The following is a 19943-nucleotide window of genomic DNA, read 5'->3' as shown; positions in this document are numbered from 1 at the left end:
ATGTTATGATTTAAAGTATGCAGTACAGTGAAGTACACTACACCCCCATCCACATCCACCCACCCACACGGATTAGGATTTTCACGATTAGAGAAGTTTTAATTTTCTTTTTTTTTCTTTTTTCTTTTTAAATTTGTTGGTTTGTCAATTTTTTTTTTATGAGCCTCTCCCCCCATCTTCGCTAGCCAAGTGTCTGATTCGTTTTTCTCATCTTCGCTAGCCATGTGTCTCATATTCTCATGAGATGAGAAAAACGAATCGGACACTTGGCTAGCAAAGATGCCCTATCCCCTCCCAATCCACTTCCAAAAACAATGGTATGTGCCTGGATATGGTACAATTATGTGCGCTCATCAAATCTCTCTACTGTTGTTTTTTTTAGTATTTTAATATAACAGCATCCTTTAATTGCACAATCGTCTTTCTACATTGACAATTTACATCAATAACCGATTAAACAAAACAAAAAATGTTTATTTGAACCATTTGTTTATACTGGTTAGATAGCGGTATGCCTGCTCTAATGGAGAGATAACTCGTGTTACGAACGATAACTCCCTAATAAAGATCAAGACAGATAAGCGACACGACTCCCGCAGAAATATGAGCAAGGCATTATTTTCAATTATTTTGTTGATACGAGGTCATGTAGCTGGCCTTTTAATGGTGTGTCGATAGTTTTCAACATCCCTGACAGTGTGTATACTCGTGTCTTCACACAGATGTTTGCTCTGTTTAATACAATGCAGTGCAATAATTACGTAAGCATACTTAATTTACATAGTTGGTGTGAAGGTCAACCTAAAACTGAATGCTCGATTAATCCTGCTTTTTGTCTGAATTTTGAACAGGTAGTTTCAATTTTTTTAAAGTTATTGACGGCAGTTTTTGCCCAATATGTATTTATTGTTGTTATGCACGAGTTAATAATGAGAAAAAGTCTCAGGTAAATACCACACTGTTACTTTTTACTTTCTTTTCAATTTATAGCCATCGTGTCATATTTCATCTATGACGACCACGAACAAGTTCGTTGTGATCAACACTGTATGTAGGTTTTTTTTAATGTGTCATTTATCACTCTTTACAAGTATTATATACTTAATGTGTTTTAAAAGTACTTTCATATTCGATGTCACTTCAGTTGTTTTGTTGACAGTAATCTAGTGAACCTGCATGTTTAACCAAAAGTTATCGTAACTGTCTTTTTAAGAGTGTATACTTGAGAGTGTAGGCGCTGCCTTAAGGATGAGAATGGTGTCTACTCTGTATACTTTCCAAATCCTCGTTGTTGTGTCAATGGTGTGGAGACCTAGTCATGCAGGTAAATTTAAGCATTTTATCGGTTTTTGGAAAGAGAGGGACTCAGATTCAAAGTAGGATTATACAAATTAATCGTACATTGATCGATACATCTGAATGTTATTTCGTCTAGAAAAATCCAAGATCACGGTAATGCATACCCAGTCAAAATTAAAAAAAAAAGCTTGAGGGCGTTAATATAATTATTTTAACCAAGATTGTACATGTACCTCATGTTCATTTGATGAAAAAACATTCCAAGCTTTCTCCTTTGAAACGACCCCTCCAGTTTATCAGGTTTAAAAACACGGCTTAAAATAAAGTTTTACTTTGCAACAAACATAACTTTAACAGGATGATAACGTTGAAAAATTTTGCGATGTATTCCAAGTGACTTCCGAATGGAGAAATCTCTGTAAGAAATCTGTTTACGTTTCTGAGATTTTCTTCGAGTAAAAAAAAAAAATAATGTATCAATGCAGATATCTTAGATATTTCCCCTTCATCGATTTCAACAGCACTTCTTTACAGGTGTGTGTATCTTTAATTAAAATCATTCAAATATGCTGCATAGATATGTTGGGACAGACTATAGTTATATTTTATAAATGGAAAGTTCTATGATGGTAAAGACGGATCAGATTACTACATGTACCAGTGATGAGGTGAATCTCCCTAATACATAGATGGAGGGGTATAAGTGGTGATGGGGGGAGAAGGTTACGTTAATCTACATGTAGATGGATTAGTATTTTAAATAATGAAAGCGGTTTTTGTTATTAAACTGAATTTTATTTTTTAATAATATGTCCTGTTATGTCATAAATGAGGTTATCTTGTGCCTGTGCTCCGATATTTGCTTAATCGTGATAGAAATAGTTATATTGCCCTTCCGGAAACAGTTATATTTCGCAGGAAATAGCGATATCGCTCTCCAAAAACTATTTTATTCCCCACCCATGCAACTATTTAAACAGTAAAATGCTTTCTTTGGTGATTCATTCGGGATATGAAGGTAGCGACATTGCAGGAAAAATGCATATAACGCGGATAATGTAAATTTTCCCTGCAATGATCGCTACCTTCATAACCCGCATTAATCATCTAAGAAAGCATTTTATTGTTTAAATTAACAACTTTCTTTAACTAATTAATACACTGATTATGGAAAGTTAGTAAAATTCACTAAATTACTGTTAATTCAAAAGTACGTTAGCTAAAAGAAACAGCCAAATCGTCTCATGTGAGACTTTGAGTCTGGTATAATCATTATTATTTCGTGCAGTCCGGGATTTTACTAAGGTCGCTGTAGGATCAGACCAATCGATAAACAGGGCGTGTCAATTTCAGTCCTGTCACTTTCAGCCGCTGTAGATTTCGACCAATCGATAAATAGGGCGTGTAGATTTCAGTCTGGCTGTTTGTATAGAGCTATGAAGTAACTATAAGTTTCCGTAAGAAATAGAGGAAATTATGCTTGGTAGATGTAAATATTCTGTAATATTTCCGTTTGGTTCGTAATTTAAAGAACTTGTTGCAAAGCAAAATAATGTAAAAACGTTCGCGAAAACTGAAAATGTCAGGACAACGTCTGTGATTTGTTTAAAATTATAGATACTTTCAAATCTTGGTAAATGGAATGAGATGAACCCACTCAAGCGTGAGTGTTATGAAAACAAAAAACTTGGCCTTTAACGGGGAAAAAGAAAACAGCCTTCCACGCCCAAAGCTAGCCCCAATTATGTATTTCAACAACAACAGCGTAAATGCAAATTATCCTTTTTTTATTAATTGAAACTACATGTAACAAGCACCGGTCGATTTTTTACTAAATATGTTACATTGATTTTTAAAATGTGATGATGTTTCAATAAAATACACTTGATAATGAAAAATAAGGTCGTAAACTGCTTTGATTTGTTAAGAAATGTTACCTGTATAGCTGTCTTCGCTACAGTAAATTACAAACTAACAATCTAGGGCCAAGAGTTACAATATATAGATTGATACTAGTTTTCTCAACTGATGAATACTATTCTACTATTAAGTTATGTCTGGTACTAATGGTACAACACTGAAATTTTTTTCTTCTATTTTATTATCAAAATATACAGTAGTCTTGATACAATACTAGTAATGTGTCCTCAATTAATCAACTATCTTCCATCATTATTATAATATCTATCTATCTATGTATTTATCTATATCTATCTATCTATCTATCTATCTATCTATCTATCTATCTATCTATCTATCTATCTATCTATCTAAACTGTATAATATACTTTTTGAACTCGTGTACCATTTCGTGGTTTGAGTGAATAAACTTAATCGATTTGAACTCAAATAAACTGAGTAACATGACTGTATTACATTCATCTGCCTTTGAATTCTCATGAAGTTATTATTGAGTGTTTCTTTCCATCTGCTTTCAGTCATTCAACTTTCGTGTGGCTCAAATATTAATCTTAATCCATCCTCAGTAGCAACCTACAGGTTCGGGGATTACACTAATCCATACCCAACGTAAGTTACTGTATTTAAATGACTCTTGGACAAAGTCTGTGCTATAGGACTTTTGTTGCATCGTAATAAATCAATTATTTTAAAATTTTCATAGAGGAAGTTTTAATTATCATAACTTAAACTCACATGTTAAACTTGATATGGTCATATTCTCAATAGTTTTATTTTTCAATATTATCAAATCGGGATCGATATAGGAATGTAAACATAGCATTTAAAATTTTATTGGAAAATACTAATACTTGAAAACCATATATTAGGACAAATTAGGAAAACATTGTTTGCTACAAAAATCACAACAACAATAAATATCATCTTCGTATTTGAAGACTGACACTTTGTCATTATACTTTTAAAAATCTGTATCTTAATTGTATATAAACTATATATATATATATATATATATATATATATATATATATATATATATATATATATATATATATATATATATATATATATATATATATATATAATTACAATTATATAAATTTTAATTAATTGTATTTTGATTGTCCCAGAATGAAGGTACACTTTCATAAAGGAATTGTTTTTACAAATCTAAAAAGATTTATTAATAAGACAATCAAATATTTTGAAGCATTTATAAAACAAGGGGATTTTGGAGCGTGCTTAATTTCTTTCTACAATTTGGTTTATCCTGTAAAATGAAACAACTCAATCAACTTTTAACAAAGTTTAATTTTTTCTAACGCTGTAGAAAAGACAAAAAAAAAAAAAAAAAACAGGAAAAAACACGTGGGAATACATGATGCAGGCATTGGGGATGGACAAGTGTGTGAATAAAGGTTTTGTCAGACAATTGACATTTTTCGCATTTTTCCCATTATAATATCCCACGAGACAAAACTTAATTGATAAAATATAGATAAAATATAGATCAAATGGATTAAGATTAATAACAAGCATAAAACGAATGAAATATAACCTTTCCATTGCACATCTCAGTAGGACTGTCATGTTGGAAAATTTGAATTTACCTGGTGGCTGTAAATACAAAATGTTCAACATCACATTGTAAATAACACTAACACAGTTAGGGAGAATGCATAGTGCAAGCATTAGGAATAAAAAAGTTTGTGAACATACTAGGTTTTGTCAGACATTTGACATTTTCTCATTTTGCCACTTACAAGTATTTCACAATATCATATGACAGAACATTGATCAAACATGTATCAAGTAGTGAAAGAACAATCATATAATGAATGAAATACCATTTTTTCTTGGCATATCTCAGTAGAACCCTCTAAGACTTGTCAGTTGTCTTTTAATCAATTGCTACTGAAAGGTTTTACACTTCTAACACTGTTTCACTGAATCATGCAGATCAGATTTTGTCCAAAAAAAAATTAAAATCAAAAGTACGACCAATATTGTATATGTGAATCAGACAAATAAAATTAAAAAAAAATTTAAAATATTTTATATACTGTTTTCAAAGATAAACAAAAGAGCAACAGACCTTAACGGTAGCCTGAGTACCAGAGCCCATACACAGAGTAAAATGAATAAAAATATTGTAATAAAGACATCGACCACCTCTCTGACTGAAATCTTTCAAAACGAACTAGGAAAACTGTAATTTTGGCGAAAAACTTATAAAGATCATATTAGAGTGTATGACTTGATATTGAAAAGATGCAAGACTGAAAACAATCTCCCATATTCGTTCACTTTCAAGATATATGTAGGTTTCATGTGTGTATGTTTTCAAAGATGAACTAAAACAAGGTGGCTAGTAAACGTGTTTTATTTAAAACAACCTCCTATCCCCATTCCAAGGGGTCAGACAGACAGTCGTCATGAAGGACATTTAAACGAGAGAAAAAAATTAAATCTTCTACATCTACTCACTTCTCATGTTCCAGGATTTGAATATTCATTCTTAATTAACATTTCATCACCATTTGGTATTTATTCCCAAAGGATTTTAGTGTTTCGTTTATCAGTGATTTTGGCTGGCCAATTATTACTTTTCTAGTGGCAAGTATATTTGTATTCTTACTAAGTTAAAAACACTTGTGTTTTGCCAGTCAATCGTACAACTTCTAAATTACATTATTTTTAATAATTAATTACTAAACCAGAACAAGCAAATAAAGATTCCATTAAGGAACTCCAATTTTGAAAAATCAAGGGAAGGTAACTTCATTATCTGTTACAACTTTTTGTTATCGGCTTCGGCCGATCACAGTTGTGTCCATATGAGGCATCCGGCAAATTTAAGTATTTGCGCACGCATTGCGCCTTGCACTATTTTATTCACTATGCAATGACAACCTTATTTAAATCTATAATTGGACATAGATTACTATAAACGTTACTCTTATCATTTTACCCTGAAAATAAAACATTTATAGGGTTACATACATAAAGATTCAAATCACGGGTTTTTTTCACATATGCGTAAGAATATTAGTCAGAAGTATGATTCGCCTACTAAGTTTAAAGTTCATCATGCCTTGCCATTTCGTATATCATTAAAACTGTGTTATATATATTTTACAGCATGTAGCGTATATTATATTAACAGAGTTGACCAATGGCATTTCATGCCGATCATTCCTTTAAAAGGAATACTTGTTAAAAAAAACTCTTTCTAAATGTTTTCACAATATCTTAACAATGAAAGACAGCTTCAGTTATTCTTCTCTAAATATATGAGTTTAGTACTCATTTCTTCATTAAAATTCCTGTCAGAGCAGAATAAAATAAGACAAATATACTCCCATCCATAACCGTTACCTAACATGTAGGTGACATGAAATATAACTAAAGATGACAGCTTATTTTTTTTTTACCAAACATGCAGTCAGCTTCTATTGTGTCAGTAGACGTTTATTAAACACTATAAACATTAACATACAAGACCATTTTGGCCACACCCTGCAGTAAAATCCCCAACCCTACAACTATATGACTGTTTGGCCCCGCCCTAAATTCAAAATCCCTACCTTGGAGACATGAAATTTACATTTTGGTAAAGGATTTTGTATTACCCCAAACAAACAAGTTTGGGGAAGGGGGTATAAAGGAATCACCTTGTCCGACCGTCCGTCTGACTGTGCAAAAATCGTGTCCGGTCTATATCCTTCTTAAGGAAAAACTAAAAGTTCTTTACAAAAAAATTGCTTATGACTGACGTATGGTCATGATTTTGACCCTAGGTCATCCCGGTTATGTCAAGGACATTGGAAGGAATAGGGCCAAATTCGTGTCTGGTCCATATCTTTCTTAAGGAAAAACATTAGAAATTCTTACTTCACACAAAGATTACTTGTGACCTCCAGGTTTGTTATGACCTTGACCGAAGGTTTATTGGGTAAGATCAAGGTCACTGGAAGAAAAAGTTAGAAATTTGTGTCCGGCCCATTATGCTAAAATTTATTGTGTTGCTTATGAGGCCATATGAAATAATTTATAAATTCTCATCACCGTCCGCCCCTTTGCAAATGGCCAGCCACAATGTATTTGAATTTGTTTTTTAAAAAAATTGAATGGAAATTTTTTTTCGTACAAAAAAATTGAGCTCGGTATTCCAAAAATTCAAAACATTAAATGGGTGCTTAACATGTTGATTATTGTTTGATCCAGTCACGTTTGTTATCATAAGGATAAATATGTCTTCATGCATTAACAGTTCAGTTGAAATAAATAAAATTTAAAGAATACAAACTGCTTTTTGTACTCATATTAGCATTAACAATTTAAAAAAATAAAGCAGTTGTTATTTGTAGAATGAACGATGAAATAGATATTTTAAAGATAAAAAATAAAATCCATTTCCCCGCCCCATATTGTTTGCAAATCAGGATTAGAATCCTATAATTAATATTAAGGGCCTGACCTGTAAATACATGCAAGTTCAATGTCACTTTAAGTAAAATATGCGCATCCATTATTCAGTGTTATTTTTTAACAGAGAGAGGCTTGAGTTAGGATTTTTTTCATAGCGGGGGTATCATTTGTGAACTTGTAATCAGTATCTCCAGAACAGTCAGTTTTTATTAAGTATAAGTGCAGTGACTTAGTGCAGAAGACGGTTTATAAACATAAAATGCTTTAACACTAACCCCACCCCTGTTAGGAACCCTAATTCGAGGGTCATGAAATTTACAATTTTGGTAGAAGGATTTTTTGTCTACAAAATTACGAATTAAGTTTTTCTTACATATGAGTGGGAGTAGAGAAGATGATAATTATTTAAAATTTATATGCATTAACACGATACATCCATTTTTGGTCCCGAGTCAAAGCCCTATCCCGGGGGACATGCAATTTACAATTCGGAAGAGAGCCCCCTGGTCTACATTATTATGCCCCCCCCCCCCCCTTTGTAGAACGGAGGGCATATTGCTTTGCTGCTGTCCGTCTGTGTGTCTGTCGGTATGTAGGTCTGTCGGTCCACCAATAGTTTCCGTTCATTTTTTCGAAGATGTTGCACGTGTTAAAATGAAATTTGGTATACACATTACATATAATAAAATCTAGGTCAACTTCGAGTTATGGTACGATCGAGCAGTTTTCAACAGAGTTATGGCCCTTGAACTTGGTAATATTCTACTAAAACTACTTGGCCATATTGGCCAGCCATACTGCCTGAACCCCCTAACCCAGGGGCCGTAAATTCACAAAGCTATCGTGAACATCATAACCAAGGACTCAGTTATTTTCCATTTTTTTTTGTTATCACTTCTCGGACGGGTGAACCCCTTTTGAAAATTATTTTCAACGATTTTGCTCGACGTCCATTTTTACTAGAAATAATTTGGGAAATTAGAACTAGATCAACAAACCATATCTTATTAATATTTTTTGTCAATTTTTTAAGTAAGTACTCTTTAAGGGCTTAATGTATCACAAAAGAATACAAAAAACTGCCATGCATGTATCGTATTTCGTAATTTTTTTTTACAATTTGATGGACTCAAACCAAAATTCCAGGTGTTCATTCTGTAGAGTGACATCTTAGAGAAACATATTTGGTAAAATAACTTATATGATGACTGATTACTTTTTACACTCTAAGCTCTAATCCAAGTAGACACTGAAGAAAATTTTGCTACAGTTTTCTGCTTAGATCTGTCAAGAATGTTAGATATCATTTCAACATTTATTAATTCACGATTTATTAGGTTCAAAATAGCTTCTGTCTCGAACTTTAAACCGGTGTTAGTAAAAGAAGAAAAAAATTCGGCGATGTGGGCATCAAAACATAGAAGATATAAGTATACCTGAGATCCTGGTTAATCAGAAATTTCATTTTTCATTTTACTTTAACAAAATTGATTTTTTTCAACATTAATCATTTCTATTTCTCAGAGAATACATACATTACCGTTCTAATTGCTCATTATTGTCGTTGTTTACAACAGCGTTGTAGAGTAAAATCAATACCGTATGAGAACGCTATGTAAAAGTCAAACCAATATTGTATAATAATCGTTCTTAAGGTTCTTGGTAAAAGTTTCAAGTATCTACTTCCAATGGTTTTAGAGTAGTTACGATAACGATCATCTCAAACAACAGGGACAATTATAACTCTATAACTATTTAAAGGTAGAGACTGAAGGGCTAGAAATTGATATATATACAGGTGACACTCGATGGCTCGAACTTCGATCTCTCGAAGTTCTTGATCTCTCGAAGTGAACTCACGGTCCCAATTTTTTTCTCTATATAACTAAGCAAATTTACTCTTAATCTCTCGAACTCCGATTTCTAGAAGTTCTTGATCTCTCGAAGTAAAACCTGGGTCCCGTTATACATATTTCATTGTTTTTCACTCTTGATAACTCGAAGTGATTGCTGTGTACACACGCGGCCGATCAAGCGTATTATTATAGCTCCGTGTGGACCTTTCCTGGATGGTTGAATGAACTCCTGGGGGCTAGCGTGGTAGTGTTTATTGGTTGATTACGTAAGTGACACTACCCATTGCTTCCTTCAAAGGGTAGATAAGTAATTTGTAAGTGATCTATTAATTTCATCAACTTGTGAATGTTACGGTAAATGCTCTTTATTTGAAATATTCTAACGTAATGATTATGAAAACATAATATGCTTTAAAGTTTTTAAACGTGAAAAAATACACTTAATAACCACACAAGTGAGTTCTGTATTGTTTAAATTGAAGTAATGTAGCAGAAAATACGACTGAAATCATGTCAGAATATCCTTCCATGTTATAAATATAAATTTCCGGCTACTATAGTTTTAGAACCAAAATGACCGGAACAAAAATTTCCGGATTTTTTTAAATTTTTGATCTCTCGAACTCTTGATCTCTCGAAGTTTAATCATGGTCCCCCGAAGTTCGAGTTATAAAGATTCACCTGTATATCATGAAGAGTCCTACTACATCAAGGAAAGGTTTTTCTATAGAACTCTTTACAAAAGAGATATACATGTTTAACCTATTAATTTACATTTTTAAATGACCTTGACCTCTGATCTTTACGTCATTTTCATCGGCTAAGGTCGACGCTTCGATCTAATTAAAGTTATTTTATGTCTCTACTTTGATTAGCAAATAAGTTGTGTTTTTGCCAAAATTTAAATTCAGGAGCAATAACTGCTAGAAAGGGGATGGTGGAGTGGGGTGGGGGGCTTAAATATTTAGGTATGATTGGATTATAAACCTGAGGCATTGGTTAAAGTCTCTATATCTTAAAGTTTCTGAGGTGTGGTGATTATAAGCATTTCATACTCAAGAGGTAATATTTGTAGTTCTTGGGGTTTCATGCAACCGGTCATTTGATGCCAAAATATTAATGACCAAATACTTAAGTTTAAATTGTTTAGATCAAGCTAATTTTAATTATTTAAAACGTCGCTTCAATACAAATAGAAGAAAAAGAATAAAAATCATTAAGAAATGAAGAGATTTTTCATTTTAAAGACCTAAAAATACAAAATTACATAAATCCATGAACATAATAGTTTCGAAAACAATGAGGACAAATGGTGGAAATAAGATAGGAAGGAGGTGGTCAATTTTAAAAGCATAAATAACGTGATCCTTGATCGATGTTTGCAAATCAGAAAGAAGTCATTCGATTCTTTACGACTAAATTTTTTTTGCCGGTTATGTGTTGAATTCAAAAGAAGACATTGGACTCTCCTTACAGCTTAAAATTCCTTAAGTTTAGCATTTTCGATTAGTAAACTACATTCCAAAAATTACTTTGTTTTGTCAACACTTCAACATTAAATAAGCAAAAGTTAATATTCTAGTAAAATTTGTTACTTTTGTTGATTTTTTAATGGATTTCTGTTTGCGGAAATTTGTTTGCAAAAAAAATAACCATCGTGTGTTAATTTTCCCTCATTGACAGTTGACGAATGTAAAACAATTTGCTTCTCTTTGACCACACAATGTTAAGGCAATATTATAATGCGGAAAAGATCTTAAACAAATTAAAAGGATGAAAATCACATTAGGTTTAAATAATCTGCTGTTTTGTTGATTCCTTATAATTCAAACTATGATTCCTGATCATATGGAAAATGATTTAAATTTAATTAACATCTTTTTGAGAAATTCAATGCTGCACAATGAGATAATTGAATATGCACGCATCCTGATAAAGTATACTGTGGAACCCTTAGATTTCGGGGAGGGAAGGGGCAATTTCCGTGGATTTCTGAAGGTTAACAGGTTAGTGAGGACGTAATTTCGTGTATTATCTTATACCTGCAAAAGGAAATATGTCTTTTTAACCCATATTTAATACTTAGTGGATGAGAGATATCCACGAATTCCACGAAAATTAAGCCACCACGAAATCTAATGATTCCACAGCATATTGTGTTACCTTTGCGCCAGTACTGGGACCCCACAGAAAGATTCAAAATTTAATATAATAATATAGTTTAAAGTTTAATCTGATTTGGTTTAACTCATGACCTCAAGACTAATATGACCCAATCTCTCGGAAGGTTAAACAATTAGTATAGGAATGTAACATATGGGTTAGAACTTACTTTCATTATCAATAACCGCATGCGACCCTCCAATTTGCATTTTTATTGTGATTCTTAATTGTTGACAAACAAACCACTGTATAACGTTTTATATTTGACGTCTTAAAATTGCTAACTTTCCAAATCAATCATTTATGGAAGGTACTTTTTATCTCACCTGAGCTGAAAGCTCAAGTGAGCTTTTCTTATCACTTAATTTTTGTCCGGCGTCCGTCCAACCATCTGTCTGTAAACTTCTTTTTACATTTTCGACTTCTTCTCCTTAACCACTGGGCCAATTTCAACCAAACTTGGCACAGAGCATCATTTGGTAAAGAGGATTCAAGTTTGTTAAAATAAAGGGTCACGCCCTATATTAAGAGAAAATAGTTTTATTGAAAATTTGGTGATATTTTTCAAAAACCTTCTTCTCAAGAAACATTTGGCCAGAAAAGCTGAAAATTGTGTGGAAGCATCCTAAGATAGTGTAGATTTAAGTTTGTTCAAATCATGGTCCCTGGGGGTAAGATGGGGCCACACTGTGGGTCAAAGTTTTACATAGGAGTATATAGAATTTATCTTTAAAAATCTTCTTCTCAAAAACCATTTGGCCAGAAAAGCTGAAACTTGTGTGGAAGCATCCTCAGAGAGTGTATATTCAAGTTTGTTCAAATCATAGTTCCCGGGGGTAATGTGAGGCTACAAGGGGGGGGGGGGGGGGGGGAGGGGGGTCAAAGTTTTACATAGGAGTTACTGTATATAGAGTTAAACTTAAAAAATCATCTACTCAAACACTTTTAGATCAGGGAAGGGGGGTTGAAGTTTTATTTAAGAATATATAGAGTTAATCTTTAAAAATCTTCTAGTCAAATACCATTTGGCCAGAAAAGCGTAAACTTGTGTGGAAGCATCCTCAGATAGTTTAGATTCAAGTTTGATCAAATTGGGTTCCCGGGGGTAAGATCATAATTGGGGGTCCAATTTTTAAATAGGAAGATAAAGAAAAATTTATTCTTAATTCCTTACTTAGAACACAACTGTAACTTGTGTGAAGTATCATCAGGTAGGGTATATTCAAGTTTGGTCAAATTATGATCCCCGGGGTAGGGTAGGGGAACAATTGGGGGGGTTAAATCTTTACAACTGAATATATTGAGAAAAAGTCATTTTCTTAGAAAGTGTTCAACATTAGTGAAAGTCGTCCGTCTGTCTGTAAACTTTTTTTTTACATTTTCGACTTCTTCTCCTAAACCACTGAGCCAATTTCAACCAAACTTGGCACAGAGCATCATTGGGTAAAGAGGATTCAAGTTTATTAAAAATAAAGGGCCACGCCCTATTTTAAGGGAAAATAGTTAGGATTTATTGAAAATTTGGTGATATTTTTCAAAAATCTTCTTCTCAAAAAACATTAGGCCAGAAAAGCTGAAAATTGTGTGGAAGCATCCTAAGATAGTGTAGATTTAAGTTTGTTCAAATCATGGTCCCTGGGGGTAAGATGGGGCCACACTGTGGGTCAAAGTTTTACATAGGAGTATATAGAATTTATCTTTAAAAATCTTCTTCTCAAAAACCATTTGGCCAGAAAAGCTGAAACTTGTGTGGAAGCATCCTCAGAGAGTGTATATTCAAGTTTGTTCAAATCATAGTTCCCGGGGGTAATGTGAGGCTACAAGGGGGGGGGGGAGGGGGGTCAAAGTTTTACATAGGAGTTACTGTATATAGAGTTAAACTTAAAAAATCATCTACTCAAACACTTTTAGATCAGGGAAGGGGGGTTGAAGTTTTATTTAAGAATATATAGAGTTAATCTTTAAAAATCTTCTAGTCAAATACCATTTGGCCAGAAAAGCGTAAACTTGTGTGGAAGCATCCTCAGATAGTTTAGATTCAAGTTTGATCAAATTGGGTTCCCGGGGGTAAGATCATAATTGGGGGTCCAATTTTTAAATAGGAAGATAAAGATAAACTTACTTAGAACACAACTGTAACTTGTGTGAAGTATCATCAGGTAGGGTATATTCAAGTTTGGTCAAATTATGATCCCCGGGGTAGGGTAGGGGAACAATGGGGGAGGTGTTAAATCTTTACAACTGAATATATTGAGAAAAAGTCATTTTCTTAGAAAGTGTTCAACATTAGTGAAAGCAAACTTAGATAGTGTAAGATTCAAATTCGTCAAAATCATATTTTTCAGGAGAAGAATGTAGCCACATAGGGGAGGAGGGGGGGGGGGGGTCCAATTTTACAAAGGAAAACATTTTTAATTCACCAAAACTCGAATGTTATAAAATATGGTTCTACTTATATGTAACTTTTTGACATATCCTTTGTCCGATTTTTTAATGTCCGATTTTTTCCTTATCTTATTCTTTAAAATTGAAATAAAAAACAAACAAGATTGTTGGATATTTAGAGGAGCGGGCAGAGTGAAAAATATAAACTGAAATGAATAATATATCATGTACGTGGCCTTCATTCTGTTTCTTGTAACTGACTGAAAAAAGTCTTTATTTCAAATCAGTGAATGGGTATTTAGTGTATCTCTTTTTAAATTTGGTTCTTTTTGGTCAATTTTCAATATAATTTGCATTTCCCTCCAAAATAAGAATTTCAGATAAAAGATCCTTTTGAAAAACAATCTGTGGAAAGGGGGTCTCCATTTTACTTATAGACGTAGAATACAATAATCTGTTCATTAATGTTTACAAATTAATGTCAAAGTTTTACAACCAATCGGTCGTGGTATAAAAAAGTATGAAATTAAAACACGCTAGGTTATGCATTATTATCAATTTGCATGCATATTTTAAACCAAAGTTGTCAGATTCAAAGTATCTAGCTAGCCGATGGTTAACTCGCCCTACACTTTCCGCCATGATATCAATTAGTCAGCCCGTTTCTGGGCACCCCGTTCTGGAAAGTTCTTACTAAAATCTCATTGTTTCATTTTATTTATTAACTTTTTATACCCCGCTCCGAAGGAGAGGGGGTATACTGTTTTACCCTTGTGTCTGCCTGTCCGTCCGTAACGAAAATTTCTGTCGCATTTATCTCAGCAACTATTTATCGCAGAAACTTGAAATTTTTACACAGTGTTTGTAAAGGCATGCCATATCGTGGAATTTATTTTTTTACCAATCGGACGTCAATTTCCTGTTAAATGACGACTTCGCTTATTTTTAACCAAACTTTTCAAACAAATTTTCGTCAAAGATTTCACAGCAACTATTTATCGCAGATGCTTGAAATTTTTACACAGTATTTGTATAGGCATGCCATATCGTGTAATATATTCATTGTACCAATCAGACGTCAACTTCCTGTTTAATGACGACTTTGTTTATTTTTAGCAAAGATTTTCAAAGAAATTTCAGCAGCTATTTAACGCAGATGCTTGAAATTTTTACACAGTATTTGTTTTGGCATGCCATATTGTGGGATATATGTTTGTATCAATCGGAAGTCAACCTCCTGTTAAATAATGACATTGTTTATTTTTAGCCAAATTTTTTAAAACAAATTTTCGTCAAAGATTTCTCAGCAGCTACATGTATTTATCGCAGATGCTTGAAATTTTTACAAAGTGTTTGTTAAGGCATGCCATATCGTGGGATATATTTTTTGTACAAATCGGACGTCATCTTCCTGTTTAATGAGTTCTTTGTTTATTTTAGCCAAAATTTTCAAGCAAATTTTCCTCATAGATTTCTCAGCAGCTATTTATCGCAGATGCTTTAAATTTTAACACACTATTTGTTTAGGCATGCCATATTGTGGGATATATTTCTGTACCAATCGGATGCCAGCTTTCTGTTAAATGTCGACTTGGCATATTTTGCATATTCATTTCAGAGCGGGGGTATCACTAGTGAGCATTGGCTCACAGATATCTTGTTGTATTAATAGAAGTCCGATCCAAGTAAACAATGCATGATGAACTCGTCCCACATTTTTCGTTAATTAGTCAATTCGCGTTCTTGGTTACCCCGTTCTGGAAAGTTCTCAAGCGAATGGATATCAAAACTAAAATCGTCCACTGAAGAAACGAAATTACTCATTTTATTTATTCAACAATTGTCAAATCTTAACTTCTTTTTATTCTCTAAATAGGCTCACAGTGAATATATTCACTCTTTACGTAATCATTCAATATTATTTCATTGCAAGCATATTTGATGCAAACTATCCCTGACTTGGATCTGCCAAAGCGTGTCCAAAACCATACTCTCATTTTTGCTATTTCGGGCTTGTTTATCGAAAATGAAACTGTTTCTGATTAATTTCAGAATAATAACTTATCACTTAAAATTCAATTATACCTTACGGATATCATCACGCATGTGTTGAAATACCAAAGGTGTAAGCAAGTACTCTGGTGCAAGCATTTCGTAGTTTATTTGCAAAATGCCTTAATTTATAAGTATAGATATGACTCTGTAAAGCTGATTTTATGATGTCTATAATTGCTCAGGTGAGCAATGTGGCCCATGGGCCTCTTGTTTTTAATAGCCATTAACTGTGACAGTAAAATACGTTTAAGATATTTATATACGTTTTATATGAAGATTATTTGCAGATAACTTCTGTCCCGTAACTACATGTACGTGTATTAATTTATAATTTTAGAATATCTTCCGAAGGATGATTATCCACGAAATTTTATAAGTTGTGCTTGTCTTGAATTTTATTTTTTTATTACTTACTATGTCTAATGTTCCGGAAAAAAATTAAAATGCTTGTCATCGATTTTGAATATCTTAACATTTTTAAAATAAAGGCAATCTCAAATGTTCATTTCATTTTCAGAGGATTAAGCTGCGACTTCGACTTTAGTCTATCGGACGCAAATGAAAAAATTCTTTTCCAAGTTTTCCCACAATGTACACCTGGTGCAGATGTATTAAAGATCAATAATGGTATGTGTACTGTTTAAGTACTTCCCTGAGCGATTACAGTTTGATAAACTCGCATTTTATTGTAAGTCTTAATTTAAAAATTGACTAGAAATTACTTAGATCAAGAGTGAGTTGGTCAAAGTTGTATGATCCTTTGGTATGGAATGCCATAGCTGCCTAATGTGGCTATGCCATCTGAAGATGGTGCTTTATTATATTATGTTGTGGCTTTTTCATGTGAAGATGAAGCTTTATTATATGAAGATGGAGCTTTATTATATTAAGATGGTGCTTTTTTATATGAAGATGTTGCTTTATTGTATGAAGGTGGTACTTTATTATATGAAGATGGTGCTTTTTTTTATATGAAAATAATACTTTATTATGTGAAGATGGTGCTTTTTTGTGAAGATAGTGCTTTGTTATATGAAGAATTGAATATGGTGCTTTATTTTATGAAGATGGTGCTTTTTTATGTGATGGTGCTTTTTTATGATCAGGCACGTAGCATCAGGGGGCCAGGGGGGGCCTGCCCCCCCCCCCCCACTTTTTCTCGCAGCAACAAATTTTTTAAAATTCACATATAAATACATGAATAACCATGGACTTGGCCCCCCACTTCTTTGGGAGTATGTAAAAAATTAAAAATTGATATGAAAATAAGGAAATAAGGAGAAAAAATTTTTGGAAACTTTAAAATTTTTTTTTTTTTTTTTTTTTTTTTGTTTTTTGCTTGTCAAGATTTTTTAGATGAGTCTGCCCCCCCCCCCCCCCCACTTTCAAAAACGATGCTACGTGCCTGATGATTGTGCTTTTATTGTGAAGGTGGTCATTCGGAACTTTATTTTTAAAAACTGAGTTAAACATTTATTATCTAGAAATTCAAAAAGTAGAACAAAATTGATACAATTAAAATTCATTTAATACACAACTGATAGTTTCTCTTTTTTAGCATAATAAGTATTAAGTTACGAGATGAACTGTACGACTTAATCTCAACTGAATTGACAACTATGATAAATTGAATAATACAATATTTTGTCAGTATTTCTTGACATTTTACTTTTGCCTTTTGCCACTTATAAAAGAGCCTTCTTTGAGCTATATTATAGTATAGTAGACCTTTCCATATGACTTTCCTTTACATTAACTTCAAGTCAGATCATATCACCTAGGGCATCAATTTGTTTAAATCAGATCCTCAATCTGCTCCTTTATTTGTTTTTTTTTTATAATGTTTTGTTTTGAAACCACTCAGAATGTGAACTCTTCCTCCAACTCGCCACTTAAGTGAAAGAGGAACGGTCATCAATGACGAAGGCCGGCTGGGCGGTGAAAATAACAAAATTAAGAGCGGATCAAAGATCTGACTTTAATCAGATTGCTAGGGTATTTACGCCTCATCGAATAACCTTTGCTTAAACACAAATAAATAATAATTTCAATTTTCTGCTCTTCAAAGTTCAGGATAACGTTACGAAGGCTTTAATTCTTGTAATATTCTGTCATTACATAGTTGTCACTTAATAGATGTATGTTCGGTTGAGATAAAGTCGTACACAGCTAGATCATCTCGATATCTTATATACTCATTGTGCTAGAGAAAAGAGGACCTAGCAATAGTGTATCAAAAGGATTTTGATTGCATCAATTTTTTGTTTTACTTTCAAAATTTCATGATAATAAATGGTTAACTCAATATTCAATATAAGAGGAGTTCCGAGTGACCACCTTCATATTAAAAAATACCATCATATAAAAAAGCACCATCACATAAAAAAGCACCATCTTCATATTATAAAGCACCACTTTCATATAGTAAAGCACCATCTTCATATAATAAAGCACCATCTTCATATAATAAAGCACCTCCTTCACATGATAAAGCTCCATCTTCACACATTCACATAGAAAAAGCACCATCACATAAAAAAGCACCATCTTCCTATAAAAAGGCACCTTTTCATATAATAAAGCACCACCTTCACATGATAAAGCACCATCTTCATATAAAAAAAACACCATCTTCATATAAGAAAGCACCACCTTCATATTATAAAGCACCATCTTCATATAATAAAGCATCATCTTCATAAAAAAAGCACCATCTTCATAATATAAAGCACCATCTTCACATGAAATAACCACAGCATAATATAATAAAGCACCATCTTCACATCAAATAGCCACATTAGGCGGCTATGGCGTGCTATACTTTGGCCTGGAAATTTGAAGTTTATGTTATAGAGGTGCGATAGGTTATGAATTTGAACTGAACGTTTAAACAATATTTTAAGGTCCTAACGCATGTTGTGACGGCTGCGAGCAACCGATTTCTGCTCCAAGCAATGCGTTTCAAGTTTCCCTTACGACTGATAGTACATCAGGTCCAAAAGAATTGGGATTTGTCATAAGGATAGCAACGGGTAAAGATGAATGTAAGTATGCATTAAAATATTGTTTGTATATATTCACATGATTATTCCATCAATTCACCTAATAATAAGTCTTAATAATATTCAACGCTTAAAAATGACCTCGAGTCAATCTGGGTCAGAATTCTTCCTTACATTGGAACCCTTAAATTATTAATAGAAAATAATTTTACAGATACTGTTCGTGTTATATATATATATATATATATATTTGTTTTCCCTTGGACTGAAATGTCACACTTTCATTGGTTTAGACATAGCACGTGATTGCCTCATATATCTTTATATTTGTTCGCTGAGAAATTATATGAGGCAATATGGCCGTCATTAGCCGACGCTTCCCTTACTCATTTCGACATTTCATAGTATTTAATACATGAACCGAATGCTGTAAGTTCTTAAAGGATTTGGAGTAGTTGCCCTTTGAAATTCTTTAAAATTAGAGTAGTTGCCCTTAGAATATTGACGTCACATTGTTTTGTCTGGAGCAGAACAAAATGGCAGCGTCGAAATTTGATCAAATATCTGCAGAGGAAAGGGAGAAAACTTTTAAAATTGAATAGCAACAAAAATTTGTAAGTGAACATGGGTGAAGCAATGATTTTTAAAGAGTATTTGAAAGGTGAGATTGAAAATTTTGAAGAGTTTAAATGAGTTAAATTGGACGAGGTGTTAGGCATCTTGTACATGGCTTTGCGTAGATCATCGCTTTTTGTGAATAAATATGTCGCATGATAGTCCTCGGGAAAACAAAACACTTATTAGGCTAGTTACTGACTCACTACGGAAATAT

The 19943-nt window shown here is 33.0% G+C and overlaps 1 protein-coding gene across 7 annotated transcripts in view; it reads left to right on the top strand.

Annotated features, from left to right (window-relative positions):
* Positions 1-559: 559 nt before the first annotated feature.
* The window catches only part of LOC128155183 (mucin-5AC-like), a 148572-nt gene continuing 129188 nt past the window's right edge, over positions 560-19943 (top strand). For 2 of the 7 annotated variants that reach the window (XM_052816784.1, XM_052816785.1), the window contains exons 1-6: positions 561-851; positions 991-1047; positions 1214-1324; positions 3738-3828; positions 16627-16736; positions 19013-19153. In XM_052816784.1, coding sequence (XP_052672744.1) covers positions 1249-1324; positions 3738-3828; positions 16627-16736; positions 19013-19153 — 418 coding nt within the window. In that variant the 5' untranslated portion in view covers positions 561-851; positions 991-1047; positions 1214-1248. Of the gene's footprint in view, positions 852-990; positions 1052-1213; positions 1325-3737; positions 3829-16626; positions 16737-19012; positions 19154-19943 lie in introns of all 7 variants that reach the window. The other 5 variants (XM_052816780.1, XM_052816782.1, XM_052816779.1 and 2 more) reach the window with 5 other exon arrangements.

Source organism: Crassostrea angulata, chromosome 7 (assembly GCF_025612915.1).
Source record: "Crassostrea angulata isolate pt1a10 chromosome 7, ASM2561291v2, whole genome shotgun sequence".
NCBI classification, from domain to species: domain Eukaryota; kingdom Metazoa; phylum Mollusca; class Bivalvia; order Ostreida; family Ostreidae; genus Magallana; species Magallana angulata.
The sequence above is the reverse complement of the archived record's forward strand: the minus strand, read 5'-3'. Positions and strand labels throughout refer to the sequence as shown.